Source organism: Elgaria multicarinata, chromosome 15 (assembly GCF_023053635.1).
Source record: "Elgaria multicarinata webbii isolate HBS135686 ecotype San Diego chromosome 15, rElgMul1.1.pri, whole genome shotgun sequence".
In the NCBI taxonomy this organism is placed as follows: domain Eukaryota; kingdom Metazoa; phylum Chordata; class Lepidosauria; order Squamata; family Anguidae; genus Elgaria; species Elgaria multicarinata.
In genome coordinates, this window is record NC_086185.1 from 30,717,765 (window position 1) to 30,732,782 (window position 15,018).

Genomic DNA, 15,018 nt, shown 5'->3' on the forward strand with positions numbered 1-15,018 from the left:
TAATAATAATAATAATAATAATAATAATAATAATAGGTACAGAGATGTCGTATAGGCAAAATCTCTTTGATATACAAAGCATGCAGATAGCTGCATTCTGATCTTGGAAAGAAGGAATGTTTTAGGCCATACTGTGTTTTCTGGTAGGGAGAAGGATGTGCCAGCACTCTCCCCTTTTCAATAGGGAAACATCATTATAACAAGAACCGAGATGCCCAAAGCACCAGTAGCACTTCTAAAAGAATAAACCACCCAATTTATCATACCATTTGCACATTATGCCAATTTCCCTTGGAGAAGTGCTTTGATATAACATCTATGTTTAATTTCAGTGTCTCTGTGTGTGTCTGTTTAAAACAAGGGGCAGTTTTACCATTCCTTTAGAACAAAGGTTCAGATCATTTCGCTATCCTGATCAGTCACAACTAAAAATATGGGCAACTTTACCACCACCAAATACAGGCTTATACTTTGTAAACACTTAATAAATAAATAAATGTTCACTGGCTTCTTAGGGTGAACCGCTGGTACTGACGTCTTCCAGAAGACCACCTGGAGACGGTCAGAGCAGTTGCGTCTGGGTTGTTTAGAAAAACTAATGCAATGGGGGCAAGCTTCTATCACATGTATTTATTATAGCACTTTTATCCTGCCATTTAGCCAGAAAAGGCTCTCAAAGCGGCTTACAAAAATAATTCTTAAGACAATCCCTGCCCACATGCATAAAATCCAAAAAGATGACCCAAAAGGAAAGGGGATTGGGGGGGGGGGGGAAGCAAATTTAGACACTAGATACTTAGTTGCAAAGTTCAGAAAGTCATGGACACAATGGAAGGGCTGCCACTTCCTCTCCCTCTAATAGCCTCATGCAGATTCAGGCATGATAGAGGTTGCCTGGCTGCCACTTCCTTTCACTCTGATGGCCTCCTCAGCAACAGTTGGTAGCAGGAGGGAAGCCCCCCCCCCCAGCTGGATCTGGATCCAGGCATGATGGAGATTCCCCCAAGGAAATTAAACGGAGAGTGTCTGTCCGCTGGTGGCAATTTACTGCCAGATCTAACACATTTTCTGAAAAGGGCCTTCAGTAACCTATGCCCCAGAGACGTCAACAAAATGGAGAAAAGAAGAGAAATATATATAGCGAGAAAAGGAAGTAGGAAAAAAGCCAAATGCCATGTGGGGAAAAAACGAGAAGTAGCATCACCAAGGAGAAAAAGGAAGCTTCCAACAATGTGTCCTGCAAGAGTCATGTGTCCTGAGGAGGTGGGTGGGAACCCCTTGGGACATGCGCAGTGAGACCGTGGGGTAGGGTTCCCACCAAAAAAGAGTTCCTCAGTTTTAGAGGTTTCCCAAAGCGTGGTTCCACGCAGATGCAAAGCCCATATGTTTGATGAACAGAAACCACGAAGAAGAATATAGCACTAGCAGCAACGACACAGTGGGTGCTGCTCCAGGTTTTAACAATGGAAAGCCATGTGCCACACTTGCTCTCTTGCAGCCTTCTCGACCTTTGAGGAATGGAACTCATGAAACATTGACTCTGCCCCCGACTGTATGGATTAGAAGAATGGCACATTGTTCTTCCTTGTGCTATCTAGAGCATGGGATGAAGTGCACTGTGAGCAGTCTGATATTTGATATGATGTGTTTCCTCAAACTCTCAGCCTGTTTTAAGAAAGAGAGCAAGTTCCAAACCTCATGATCAGAGAGAGGCACAAAATGTTCTTTTCTTGGCATGGAAGTTGCAACAAAGCTGCTATTAATTTGTGCAGATTCTAGGTGTTTGGAGAAGATTGCAAAACAATATCCCACCTTTCTATAAAAATGCTCAAGGCAGCTTAAGCAAGAGTTACAATAAGACTCACAATGCATTAAAGATATCAAACAAAAGATAAGAATCAGGAGACCATGGGGAGAACTCAAAACACAGGGAGTTGAAAACATCAAGAATTAAGCAGGATAAACATCAAGACTCCTCAAAAGACTTCTCAGACAACTGTCAAAATGAAAGAAAAGTCTTGGCACCTCGTGGAAGGCTACTAGGCAAAGAAAGGTGGGTCTCCCCTGGCAAGGAGTTCCACACCATCAGCTCTGCCCCATCCCCAGCCAAACGTAATTCAGATGTTGGTGGGATGCAAAGAAGAGCCTCTAGGGAGATCTTAATGAGCAGGCAGACATCCTGGTGTAAGGCAGTGATGTAGGCTGGAAAAAAATCCATTTCATAAATTGGTTACTAATAATGAACGAGTACAGTTAAAGTAACACTGGGCAACTGGAATGGATATACTCCAGAGAAACCAAAAAATAACATTGCAATTATTTTTTTATCCAGGAACTGACAATGGTGCTCGCCATGGTGAGTATGACGTTGCCCACTAGCAAGAAACTGCCCTCCCAAATGTGCTTCTATGGAGGTGTGAGGAATCGCCCCAGCAGCTTTGCAGGTTTCTGTGAGGTTGCCAGACCACTCTAAGGCCACAGCTAGACCTAAGGTTTATCCTGGGATCATCCAGGGTTCGCTCCTGCCTGAGCACTGGGGATCCCCTGTGTGTCACCTAGATGAATAGGTTTGACCCCTGGATGATCCAGGGATAAACCTTAGGTCTAGCTATGGCCTAAGTCTTTCTGCAAGAGAGGGGCGAGGATCCTGTAGCCGCCACTTGACTGTGGAGGGACTGAGCCCCTTCGCTGAACTCCAGCTGAAACCAGAACACTCCCTTTCAGCCATCCCAAGAGCAGGGGGTGGGGGTGGCGCCTTTGCTGGTAGGCGGAGGCACTTCTCCCCGTTCAGCTGGTGAGGGGACGAACTCAACATCCACATGTCTTTGCTTGGCTAGCAGATCCAGTCAACAATGGCACACCCTCTGCGCATATACTTATGCATGCAGCTCTTCAGCCCTGCTGCCATTAGTAAGCTTACAGTGTCTTCATTTTCCAGTCAAAGGTAAGGGAAGTACATGGCATTCAGTCGTCATACCTTAAAATATTTGCAGGCATCGAATTAAAACCAAAACGTTAATTTGTGTGGATGCAAATGTTAATAGTGCACTAGTCTACTCCAGAGTAAGACCCACTGAGTTCAATGAGACTCACTCCCAGGCAAGTGTACATAGGAATGTGCGTAGGAATGTACCTGATGGTGCAAGTCACACTGTCTGCATGTTCAGAGTCCCAAGTCAGAATGGAGGAGGAGGGGTCAGCAGACATTTAAATTAGGCTATATAAGTCACGTGATGCTTAAAGGAAGGGCCTGCTGAGTCGAAGAAAGGGGGGGGGGGAATGTTAGATTCTCCATGTTTGAAAATATAAAATCCAGCTGTTCTCAGAAATGGTTTCCATCCTTGATAAAGTACACAGGCTCCTTTTACTAGTAGGCCACAAAGAGAAATTAGGCAGTGTTTGTATTAACAAAGGAGCAGATAATTTTAGATGCTGTTGCAAGCACGCACAAACACACACACACATGTGCACGCACACAAAAGAATAAAGTCCCAGCATCTGGAGGCATTAAATAAACTTCTGCTGGATAATTTAAATAAAAATAAACACTATGAATCAGGCTCAGCAACAAACTAAGGGGAGACATGATAGAGGTGTACAAAATTATGCATGGTGTGGAGAATGTGGACAGGGAGACATTTTTCTCCCTCTCTCAAAATACTAGAACCTGGGATCATCCCATGAAGCTGAGTGGTGGGAGATCCAGGACAAATAAAAGGAAGGACTTCTTCACACAGCGCAGAGTTAAATTATGGAACTCACTGCCACAAGATGTAGTGATGGCCACCGATTTGGATGGCTTTAAAAGGGGGTTGGATAAATTCCTGGAGGTGAGGGCTATCGATGGCTACTAGCCCTGATGGTTGTGTGCTATCTCCAGTATTCGAGGCAGTAAGCCTGGGTGCACCAGTTGCTGGGGAACATGGGTGGGAGGGTGCTGTTGCACCATGCCCTGCTTATTCATCCCTGGTCGACGGCTGCTTGGCCACTGTGTGAATGGAGTGCTGGACTAGATGGACCCTGGGTCTGATCCAGCATCAGGGCGCTTCTGATGTTCTTAACTAGAAGCTAGTGAACTTATTGCAAGGCAACAATCACAATCAGCGACTCTGGTGTAAATGCTCATTGCTTCAAAGTAGATTTCAAAGTAGAGCGTATTTACAGTACTTCAAAGAAGATTGCTATCCTATCCCAGATAGACGGAACTCCTGTTCCCAAGTTAGCGCTTCTGTCTTCTCTGGATTAAGCCCAATTTGTTCACTATCATCCAGTTCATTACTAACTGCAGGCACTTTAACCACCTTCTAGAACTGTGATGGAAAACAGATATAGAGCTGGAAGTCAACGGAACATAAGATGAGCCACGCTGAATCAAACCAAGGGTCCATCTAGTCCAGCATTCTGTTCATACACTGGCCAAACAGCTGCCTACAAGAAACCGATAAACTGGACATGACTGCAGCCGCACCCTCCCGCTGATGTTCTCCAGTACTTGGGCATACTGCCTGTGACAATGGAGGTAGCATATGGCCATCAGGACCAGCAGGTATTGGTAGCCTTCTCCTCCAGAATCTGTTCAATTCGTTTTTAAAGCCATCCAAATTGGTGGCCATTACTACATCTTGTGGAAGTGAACCCCATAGGTTGACCTATGGTCATACTTCAAATACTCAGATGACCTCTCCCAGATGACAGAACACAGAACCCTGTGAGACACTGGCTAAGGAGATAAACAGGAATCTCCTGGCACCAACATATGCATCTGTCCCTCTAGAGAGAGGTGCCTCCAGTACTATCACAGCCAAGCAATTCAGAAGGAGTTGATGGCCTCAAAAGCCACTCAAAAGTCCAAAAGAATCAAGCAGAATGGACTTCCAGTTCTTGGTGTGAGCCATCTATCAAGAGTGACCAAGACTCTCTCCATTTTATAGCCATGCTCGGAGCCAGACTGACTTTTATTCAGATCATCCAAGAAATCTTGGAATTGAAATACCACAAGGAGCTAGAGCAGTCTCCCCCAATCAGGTGCACGCCAGATATTTTGGACTACAACTCCCAGGATTCCTGACCACTGACTATGCTAGTTGGAGTTGATGGGAAGTAAAGTCCAAAACAGCTGGAGGGCACCACATTGGGGAAGGCTAACAGAGAGTATAAGAAATCCTCTTCTGTGAACTAGAATATCGAGCTCCTGTTGTGGTGCCCTGCACAGACAACAACCTTTACTAATAAGTTTAGTCCAAAAGCATGATTAGAGTTTTGAGCAAGCTGCCATCAGAACCATCCCAGAAAGGGAATATAAAGACAAATAGTAAAAGCAAACAAGTTCTTATTATAGAAAAGCACACTCATGTTGTGTGTTAGGTTCATCTAGGAGATATAAAAAATAGTTTAGACTCCTTGGAAAAAGTAATGGTTGGCAAGAATTCAGCAGAGCCCTTAGAGCTTAAGACTGTGCCGATTCCAAAATTTATTTCCTGGATTACTTCCAGAAAGCCCAAGGGCTAAAAAGGCGTGCCAAGAACCATATGAACTTTTATGCATTTAGTACCTTACTATGTTCTATGTCTAGAATACATTTGTTGGAAGAATTGCCTCGCGTTCTGCAAACAAATAAAGATCGTGTTAATCTTGCAAGGCAAGCCAGTAGTGTTCCATTTCTATTACTTCTTGAGAGACCAACGCAACGAAGACTTAGTGGGTTGTTTCAAGTCACTGAGAACCGAGGCAAAGGGACTGTATCTCTCAGACTTGAATCGCCGAACTAGAACTTGGTGAGCCTTTTCCAACATTTTGCCATTATTACTGCTAATAAACAATTAGCTCCACATAACCACAGTCCTCTACTGAACATTTCTCTAATTGGCAACTGAAGTGTCAAGAACCTTTAAGTAGTCTGGTTCAAGTATAAGCACTTGTAGAAACAAAAGACGTTAGACATACCTTATGTGCACCTGCATGTTGAAAAGGATTGAAAACCAAACAACCAGTATTATAATGCCATTATATCACTCCAAGTGCAGAGATATTTGGACTATAGTGTGCAGATGCATTGTTTGGGTTGTATTTATTGCGTAAGCCCACTCAAGTATGTTTTGTCATAGAAATATAGAAATATCTAAGTGATGTTAAAGGGGGAAAGCAGTGTATCACAAATTTAAAATTCCAAACAAAAGGCAGTTCTGGTCATAATCTCTTAGAAAGGGAATCATTAACCTAGAAAAGATGCAGAAACGGGCACCTAAAATCATCAAGAGGGGAGAGCGTCTTTCCCATGAGGAGAAAGAAGCCAATTTCCTGGGCCTTTGCCTCTCCCTCAACTGTCATTCAGCAGCCATCCCACCAGGATGCAGCAGGGAGAGATGAACGTAACCAAATGATGTTGTCCCACACATACAATAGCAAGCGGAAACATTACTATTATAGAAGGTAGGGAATGGAGAAGGAATATCCATGATTTGTCAGTTAGGAGGGAGCTTCTATGGCAAGCCCAGAAAAGGACAGAACACAGCAGATGTGGACAGACTTTTGTCTTTGACTAGAAGCCCAAAGTCCACCAAGAGGAGCTGGGTGGAAAATGGTGGCTCCAGTGGAGGGAAGGAATTACCTACCAATTAGGCTTGACTGTGTTGTGTTGTGACTTACTCTGGATAAATTGAGCACTCAGGCTGTTGACTGATAAGACCCAGACCCTGTGGTTCAACAGCCATGTGAGAATCCCAATGGGCTCCTCCTGTCCTTCATCACCTATCACACATCGGCTAGTCCCTTTGCCCCTGGCACGTTGTGGTTTGAAAAGGGGCTGGTGTTATGGTTGGAGAAATGATTTCCCACCACTTTCAAACACCATAGGTTTTGCCACTGGTAAAAAAGAAGCCTGCTAATTGCTCAGCAATTCTTAAACAACTAGAATCCAGAAACCTGCATTGATCTACTGCAAAATCATCCAACCATCTACCAGTAGATCCAGATCTATCTTAGGAACAGAGAAACCAGCCTTACAGAGAATCAGCCCCTTGGTCCATCTAGCCGAGTGCTGTCAACAATGACGGACAGCAGTGGCTCTCCAGGGTTTCAGGCCGGATTCCTTCCTAGCACTACTAGAGATGCCAGGGATCAAACCCGGGACCTTCTACATCCAAAGAAACTGCTCTGCCACTGAGCTATTTTTCCTCCCTCACCTTCTGCCTTGGCTAAAGTACAGAACTGTTTGTCAGCAACAGCATTATATGTACATCCACACAAGCATTGTCCAAATCAAAATCCTGAGTACTTGTCTTGTTCTAGCTCCAGGTAAGTGGAGAAAATGTTAGAAAGGGAGACTTTATTGTGGGCAGGGAGAGAAGAGACAGCACGAAATGACTTCAGGTAACCTTGGCCAGCATTTCCAGAGGGGATGAAAAGTACTTCCACTGCAACTTGTCTTTCTGCAACACTGTTTCAGGGCATGTCTCCACTGCTCCCCTTACACACTCAAGAAACCTCCTTGTCCCAATATATAGGGGGCGTCAGATGTGCTGTCGCATTGTTCTAGTGCAACCACATTGGAATGAGAAGATCTCATTCCAATGTGGTGTGGAATGATTCGTGATACGATAACACCATGCTGGTGTTCTTCTGCTGCTATCATGCGTTTGTCCACTCTCTAGTGTCCATTCTGTCCAGCAGGAGTTGATCACTTTTGCACGTGGTTCCACAGTGTGTGTGTGTGTGTGTGTGTGTGTGGTGTGGTGGTGGTGGTGGTGAGGATATTCAGCATTGACTTGTCCATCATGCTTTGGCATGACACCACAATGTTTCAGTGTGGTATTACTACGGTACCACAGATGTATATCACTATTTCAAGCGGTTTGCATTTAAGAGGACTATTTAGTCATAATCAGGGAAGCAAACCTGCCACTGGAGGAAACCATAAAACCCAACTGGAAGAGGCCAGGCAACCCGCAAGCAAACACATTGGATAAGTTCTTGAGAGTCTTATCCAAGCCAATGCTAATCATATTTTAAATTAATATGCTTAAGTGGTTTGAGGATGCAAATATACAATATTCTTAAGTTTCAGAAGCAAAACGATAAAATATATCCAAAGTACCACTGAAATTGACGGATTTCTGTCTTGGCATTTTCTACTATGTGCTTCCAGCAGCTTATGGATTGTTGCCAAGTTTTATAAACAATACCCACAGGCTTGATAGTATATATCATGTCTGTTAAAACTGTTCTTTTAATAGACATGACAGTAAATAGCTCTTTCAAACAAAGCACCTCATGCATCTTCTGCAAGCTTTATACAGCATTAAACATTCTCTCTCATTACTAAGTTATGTTGAGCATGTCTAGTGGAGTGGGGGTTTGTGGTCATATTCCACTTAATTAAAAATGTGCTTCAGATACCATTAAGGATGCTACGTGGCATTCAAGGAGCCATTTGCCTTTAAATACCTCCTTAAGCCTTGACCTTTCCCTATCGTGGCCTGTTTGTATGTCTAGAGAGCTCACATCAGCTTGGCTTCAGCTTTTCAGAAAGCTAAATGTTAACAGGTTTACATACTGTGTATCACTAAAACTGGGATACAAGAACCAAAAAATACTGACAACCAACAAGTCCTTTCATTTTCTGGTATGATAGTAATAGGGTCCAAAATATCTGGGACGATAATTTCTTGGCTCCCTGCCAGGGCCAGTATAGACCATGTCAAATCTATAGAGGTAAAATTACTTATTTGTACGTTTCTAAAACAAGATCTGCTGTGGCACTCCGGTTGTGGAAAGAGCTCCCTAAAGAGGTTCGCTTGGCACCTACATTATATGCTTTTAGACGCCAGGGGAAGACCTTTTTATTCTCCCAGCATTTTAACTGTCTATAAATAAATTTTAACTTGGTGTTTTAAATTTGTAATTTTGCATTGCTGCTGTTTTTATCTGGTTGAGCTTTTATACTGTATTTTATAGTATGGTTTTATACTGTTGTTTTATAGTTTGAATGTTTTTAACTTTTGTGAACCGCCCAGAGAGCTCCGGCTATTGGGTGGTATAGAAATGTAATAAATAAATAAATAAATAAATAAATAAGATGGGTTTAGCCAACCCTAACCTTGCTTTCAGGGTGCATTCAACTTAAACTGTCAGGGATAGTTTCGCCATTGCTGTGGGGTCCTGTACTTTTTAGCCAAGATTTAATTAGAAGTAGTCTGGAAGGGTTTGGGCCTGTTCAGCCTCTGGAATGTTACAATCTGTGTGAATTGATCTCTGTCAGTGTTCTCAGAGCAGAGATGGAGGAGTGGTTCTACTCCCCGCAAGCCACCTGCTTGTTTTGGCCTTGGCAGAGAAGCGGTCTGTGAGGAATTGATAGAGAAAGGATGGGGGCAGGGGTTGCAAAAGGGTCGTCCAGACTGAAGCGTCATCTTGGTGCACTGAGCAATACTTCCCTGATTGGACAGGGGCATTGTTGAAAGCCCAAAAGCCCCTGTCTGTCAAGTAGTCTGGAAGAGACCTTTGTCTCCTTTCTCAAACTGGTGCAAAGGCGAGGAGCCTTGACTAGGAACATCTGGTCTGCATTCCAGGATAGGGTGACCCTATGAAAAGGACAGGGCTCCTGTATCTTTAACAGTTGCATAGAAAAGGGAATTTCAGCAGGTGTTGTTTGTATATATGGAGAACCTGGTGAAATTCCCTCTTCATCACAACAGTTAAAGTGCAGGAGCTATACTAGAGTGACCAGATTTAAAAGAGGGCTGGGCACCTGCACCTACACCCAAGCCAGATGTAGGCAGGAAGTAAGGGACTGTCACTAGTAAGCAGGAGTCTGGTTAATTAGAAGCATTATCCTCAATTGCTTCCTTTACAGGAGGAGGACCATGTAGGTGTACAGCACATGGAAGAAGGCTCGCCTTTCTTCAAATGCCATGCTTTTAATATACTTTCATGAAGCCAAAAGACACCAGCTCATGCCCAGTCTGGGCCACCAATTTGGATAGCTTTAGGGATCAGGCACAGACACGATCCACTGGACGCGCTCAGCAATGAGCCTGGACCTTTACTAGGGTGACCATATGAAAAGGAGGACAGGGCTCCTGTATCTTTAACAGTTGTATAGAAAAGGAAATTTCAGTAGGTGTCATTTGTATATATGGAGAACCTGGTGAAATTTCCTCTTCATCACAACAGTTAAAGCTGCAGGTGCCTTGCCCTCTTTTAAATCCGATCACTCAAGTAAAGCTCCTGCACCTTTAACTGTTGTGATGAAGAGGGAATTTCACCAGGTTCTCCATATATACAAACAACACCTGCTGAAATTCCCTTTTCTATGCAACTGTTAAAGATACAGGAGCCCTGTCCTCCTTTTCATATGGTCACCCTACCTTTACACCTCTTATCATGTGCTCTACCGCAAGTTCTATGGGCCTCCTACAAGGACATGCTGCATCTCGTTTGACATTTCTATTCCTATTGTAAGCTTAGAGACTTAAGGCAGACAGGTCTACCATACCAGGAATTCACAGGAATCAGCCTGTGTGGCGTAGTGGCTAGAGCGTCGGACTGGGAGTCGGGAGATCCGGGTTCTAGTCCCCACTCAGCCATGGAAACCCACTGGGAGACTTTGGGCCAGTCACAGACTCTCAGCCCAACCCACCTCACAGGGTTGTTGTTGTGAGGATAAAGTGGAGAGGAGGAGGAGGATTAGGTACGCCGCCTTGGGTTTCTTGGGAGGAAAAAAAGGCAGGATATAAATGCAATAAATAAAATATGCTTCAGAAACCTCCACTCTTGTCAAGATGTTGCAACTCCCCTTTGCTTGTGCTCTGAGCATTCCTCATTATGAGCCTGGCCTCTGTAAACAAAACTTGCTTTAGACAAGCCACATTTACATCCTGTCCAAGGGGTTTATTTGGTCTCAAACCCACATGTGTTCCTTCCCCAGCCACAAGCCAGCTACCAGTCGGAAAGCCCAGATCCGCCTGCTGTTCTTGGTCAATGTCAAACTCCCTGCCAATTTTCCCCACCAGTTACAGACCAGCCCACTTTGCAAAGTGCGTGTTTATGAGGCAGCGAACACACTTTCCTCCAATTTCTATGCCAGGTCTACTGGCTACAAGTCAGAGGCATGAGAAAACTGCCCAAATATGTGAAACATTTTCATGACTTGCAGTTTAGATTTTTCAGATTTTCACCAGTCCCTTAGCTGCCTGCAATATTTATTTTATTTATATATTTATTTATTTACAATATTTATATACTGTTCCCCATTCAAAATTTTGTAGTGGTGTACAAGATAAAATAAAAACGGAATAAAAACACATTAAAATAGATTTTTAAAAGAAGCAAAATGCATAGTGAAGGTTTCCTGGAATGACATTTTCAGGAGGCACCAAAAGGAATACAAAGTTGGTGCCTGCCTGACCTCCAGAGGCAGGGAATTCCACGGGGGGGGGGGGGCACCACACTGAAGTCTCTTCCCCTGGTGGACACCAATCGGAAGATGGGTCTATGTGGAACCACCAGGAGCATGCCCTCGGATGAACTCAGTGAACAGGCAGGTTGGTAGGATAGAAGGCGCTCTCTCAGGTATCTTGGTCCCAAGTTGTTTAGGGCTTTGTACACAAGTACAAGAACCTTAAACCTGGCCTGGTGGTGAACAGGCAGCCAGTGCAGTTCTCTCAGCATAGGAGCAGCTCCAGACAACAGCCGAGCTGCAGCATTCTGCACTAACTCCAGTTTCCGGAGCAGCTTCAAGGGCAGCCCCACATAGAGTGCATTGCAGTAATCCAATCTTGAGGTTACCAATGCCTGTACCACCGTGGCCAAGCTGTCCCTGTCCAGGAGAGGCTGAAATCCTCCAAAATCTTGAACCTGAAATCCTGACTCTGACCCAAGTAATCTAATTCTGCACACCAAATTTTGAATAGTTTCATCTTGTTATTGAAAAGGTTCAAAACCTGAGTTGTAGGACTACTTCTAGCACTTGCTGGGGCTGCCTGGCTGCACTCTGCCTTTCCCTCCCCCAACCCCTGTTCAACACATGCACCAGGCAAGTTGGCCAATGGGCTGCGACCAGTTGGGCTGATGGCTAGCTGCTTTCCTGTGGGGCATCACAACAGAGCTGGCAGCTGCCACGGTTGATGGTGGCATGCAGGAGTGGTCCAGGAGCAGCATCCTGGTGGCCAGAGAGAGACAGAGTGACTGTGCGGCAGGCTATAGTTAGGGGAGGCAGGAGCCCATGGCCATAGCACAGTTCACGAAAGATGAAGCCCCACCATGGGGCGCATGGGGAAGAAAGAGGAGGGGCCTCTGCCTGCATCCCTGGCTGCACCAGCACATCTGTGCTACTAGCATAGATCACAAGCTCTGTTTTTCAAGTTGCAGAAAATATGCTACAACTCCTTCTATCAGCTACAGATGAACATGACAGACATTTCAGGTTGTTGTTTTTACCTCACTGCAAATGGTGAGTGAATAACCATTACTACTCTACGGCCCTGTTCAGACGACAATCAGGGCTTTGTGGTTAGCTTAACCATGTTCAGCTGTGGTTAACGCTAGCCACATGCGGAAGGCTAGCAGATGACACATTTAACCCTTTTGTGGCTAAGGACTCCTTATCCACATGCCAACCACAAACTGGTTAGTTGAGCACCTGAGTCCTCCAAACAGAATGAAATTTAATAGGGATAAATGCCAAGTTCTACATCTCGGAAGGATGCCTCAGTCCGCAGGAGTGATGTTCTCAGAGGAGAACGCAGAACTCATCACCACAGCTGTGATGGCAAAGCGGCCTGGATAAGGGTGAAACAGCTGGAGTTAAATCCAGACAAGATGGAAGTGCTCTTGGCCAGTAGAAAGTCTGACTTCGGGATCCGGATTCAACCCCCTGTTCTGGAAGGGGCTGTACTTCCCCTGAAGGATCAGGTCCATCGCTTGGGAGTGCTCCTTGATCCTACGCTATCCCTGGATCTTCAGGCGGTGCCAGTTGCAGGGAGTGCCTTTGCACAATTATGCTTGAGGCACAAGGCGCAATCCTTCCGGAAGTTGGCAACAATTATCCCTGGCTCAGTTACAGCACATTTAGGCTATTGCACTGTGCTCTACATGGAGCTACCCTTGAAGAGTGTCCATAAGCTTCAGTTAGTGCAAAATGCAGCAGGAAAGGCTACTCAGCGGTGCATGACATTGGGATCAAATTAAACCTGTTCTGAAAGACCTGCACTGGTTACCACTCGCTTGTCAGGCCCAATTCAAGATGTTGGTCTTAACATTTAGGCCTAATGGCTTAAGACCTGGCTACTTCCGAGACTGCTCGACTGAACCGGGGCTCCCGTGAAAGTGTTTTTTCATGCATTGCTCCCAAGCTGTAGAATGCGCTCCCTCAAGAATTACGACTGGGCCTCCCCACTCCGCTTTTAGAAATGATGTAAAGACGCATCTTTTTAATTCAGCCTTTTCATATGTAAGTTTTTGATGTTCTTGTTTGTTTGTTTGTTTATTGTTGCAGGGTTCTATTGTGTGTGGAACCCCCCCCCCCCAATGGCTTCTTAGCGGACAGGGAGGGATAGAAATGTGTTGCAGCATAAATTGGATCTAGTAAGAATACCGATATAATTCCTGGGGGAGAAAAGAATGCTTTGTTGAAAAAAAGCATTTGCCCATTAGACATGCACCTCCCGACATGCACCTGAAAAGCAGGCAACGTTTCCCACTTCCAGACTGCCCGAAGCCTCAACCCATGGAAACAGACCACCACCTGAACCGGGGGTGGGGGCAGCACTGAGGAGAGGGAGGGCAGCTGCAGGTCACGGGGGGGGGGCGCGTCCCCCCCCCCGCCTTCTTGCTGCGAAGCACGGGGATGGACCCTCCTCTGCTCTCCTCTCTCCCATGCGGGGGGCGGAGGGGGGGGGAAGCCCAGGAGCTGTCCCCGCCCCGCCGCCAGCCTTGAACCTGCTCCGCGCCCTGCGACGCCGGCGCCCCCAGGGACGGGCCGGCTGGCGGGCAGCCCCGCGCGCGGAGCTCCGCCGGCCCCGGCTCTCCAGGAGCGCCGGCCCCGCGCCAGGCGCACCGCCTCGCCCTCGGCTCCCCGCCCGCTTCTCACCTGTTGGCGGCGGCGCCGGCTGCTGCTACTGCTGCTGCTGCCGCCGGGGTCCTCGGCGAAGCGCGGCGGCCAGGCGGGCGGAGCGGCCGGCGGCGGAGGAGCCGCCGCCGCCGCCGCCGCCTGGGCCGTGGCGCTGCCCGTCGGCGGTGGCGGCCAGGCGGGCGCGGGCTCGGGCTCGGTGCCGTCCCGCTCGCGGCGCAGCTCCGAGCGCAGCTCCAGGTAGCAGCCCAGCGTGAGGAGGTGCAGCGCCAGCGAGAGCGCGAAGAAGCCCGCCAGCGCGCGCCACACGCCCGAGCCCCGCCGGCCGCAGGCGCAGCCCCCGCCGCCGCCGTCCAGCGCCGGGGCTCCGGGCGGCGGGGGCGGCGCCCTGCGCTCCCAGCCCATCGCGCCGGCCCAGCGGTCACTGCGGCGCCCCCATCCTCCGCCGCCGCCGCCGCCGCCTGCTGCCTGCCTGCCTGCCCGTCCGTCCGTCCGTCCGCCCGTCCGCTCGCCGCTGCCTGCCCGCCTTCCTCTGCGCCGGCCGGGCTGGGCTGGGCTGGGCTGGGCTGCGAGCGCTGCGCCTGCTCGTCCTCCTCCCCGCAGCCGCTTGAAGATTCCCCGCTGCAGGGTGGGGGGCGGAGGGGGAGAGAGAGAGAAGGACGCCCGGAGGCGGAGCGGCCCAGAGACCCGCCTCTGCCGCGAGGGGCGGGCTCCGGCTCCGCCCTGTCGGTGCACGTGTGAACGATCTGGATGCGGGACGCGGGGGCTGGCGGGAGTGCGGGCCGGCGGCCGGGCGCCTTCTCCGGCCGGCCTCCTCGCCCCGAAGCACGCTTCGCAGAGGGCGCGCCTGGCCCAGTTCAGGAGCGCAGGGGGCCGACCTCGGGGGCTTGTAAAACTGCGATCTCCCTCCAGGTAAGAGCCGCACGAGAGCGGAGCCAGTGGCCCAGGACAGCGCT

The 15,018-nt window shown here is 47.7% G+C and overlaps 1 protein-coding gene across 1 annotated transcript in view; it reads right to left on the reverse strand.

Annotated features, from left to right (window-relative positions):
- The window catches only part of EDA (ectodysplasin A), a 94,242-nt gene extending 79,775 nt beyond the window's left edge, over positions 1-14,467 (reverse strand). Inside the window, exons 1-2 of the mRNA XM_063142091.1 lie at positions 14,151-14,467; positions 14,084-14,111 (exon numbers count right to left, since the gene is read on the reverse strand). Coding sequence (XP_062998161.1) covers positions 14,084-14,111; positions 14,151-14,467 — 345 coding nt within the window. The remainder of the gene's footprint in view (positions 1-14,083; positions 14,112-14,150) is intronic.
- Positions 14,468-15,018: the final 551 nt, after the last annotated feature.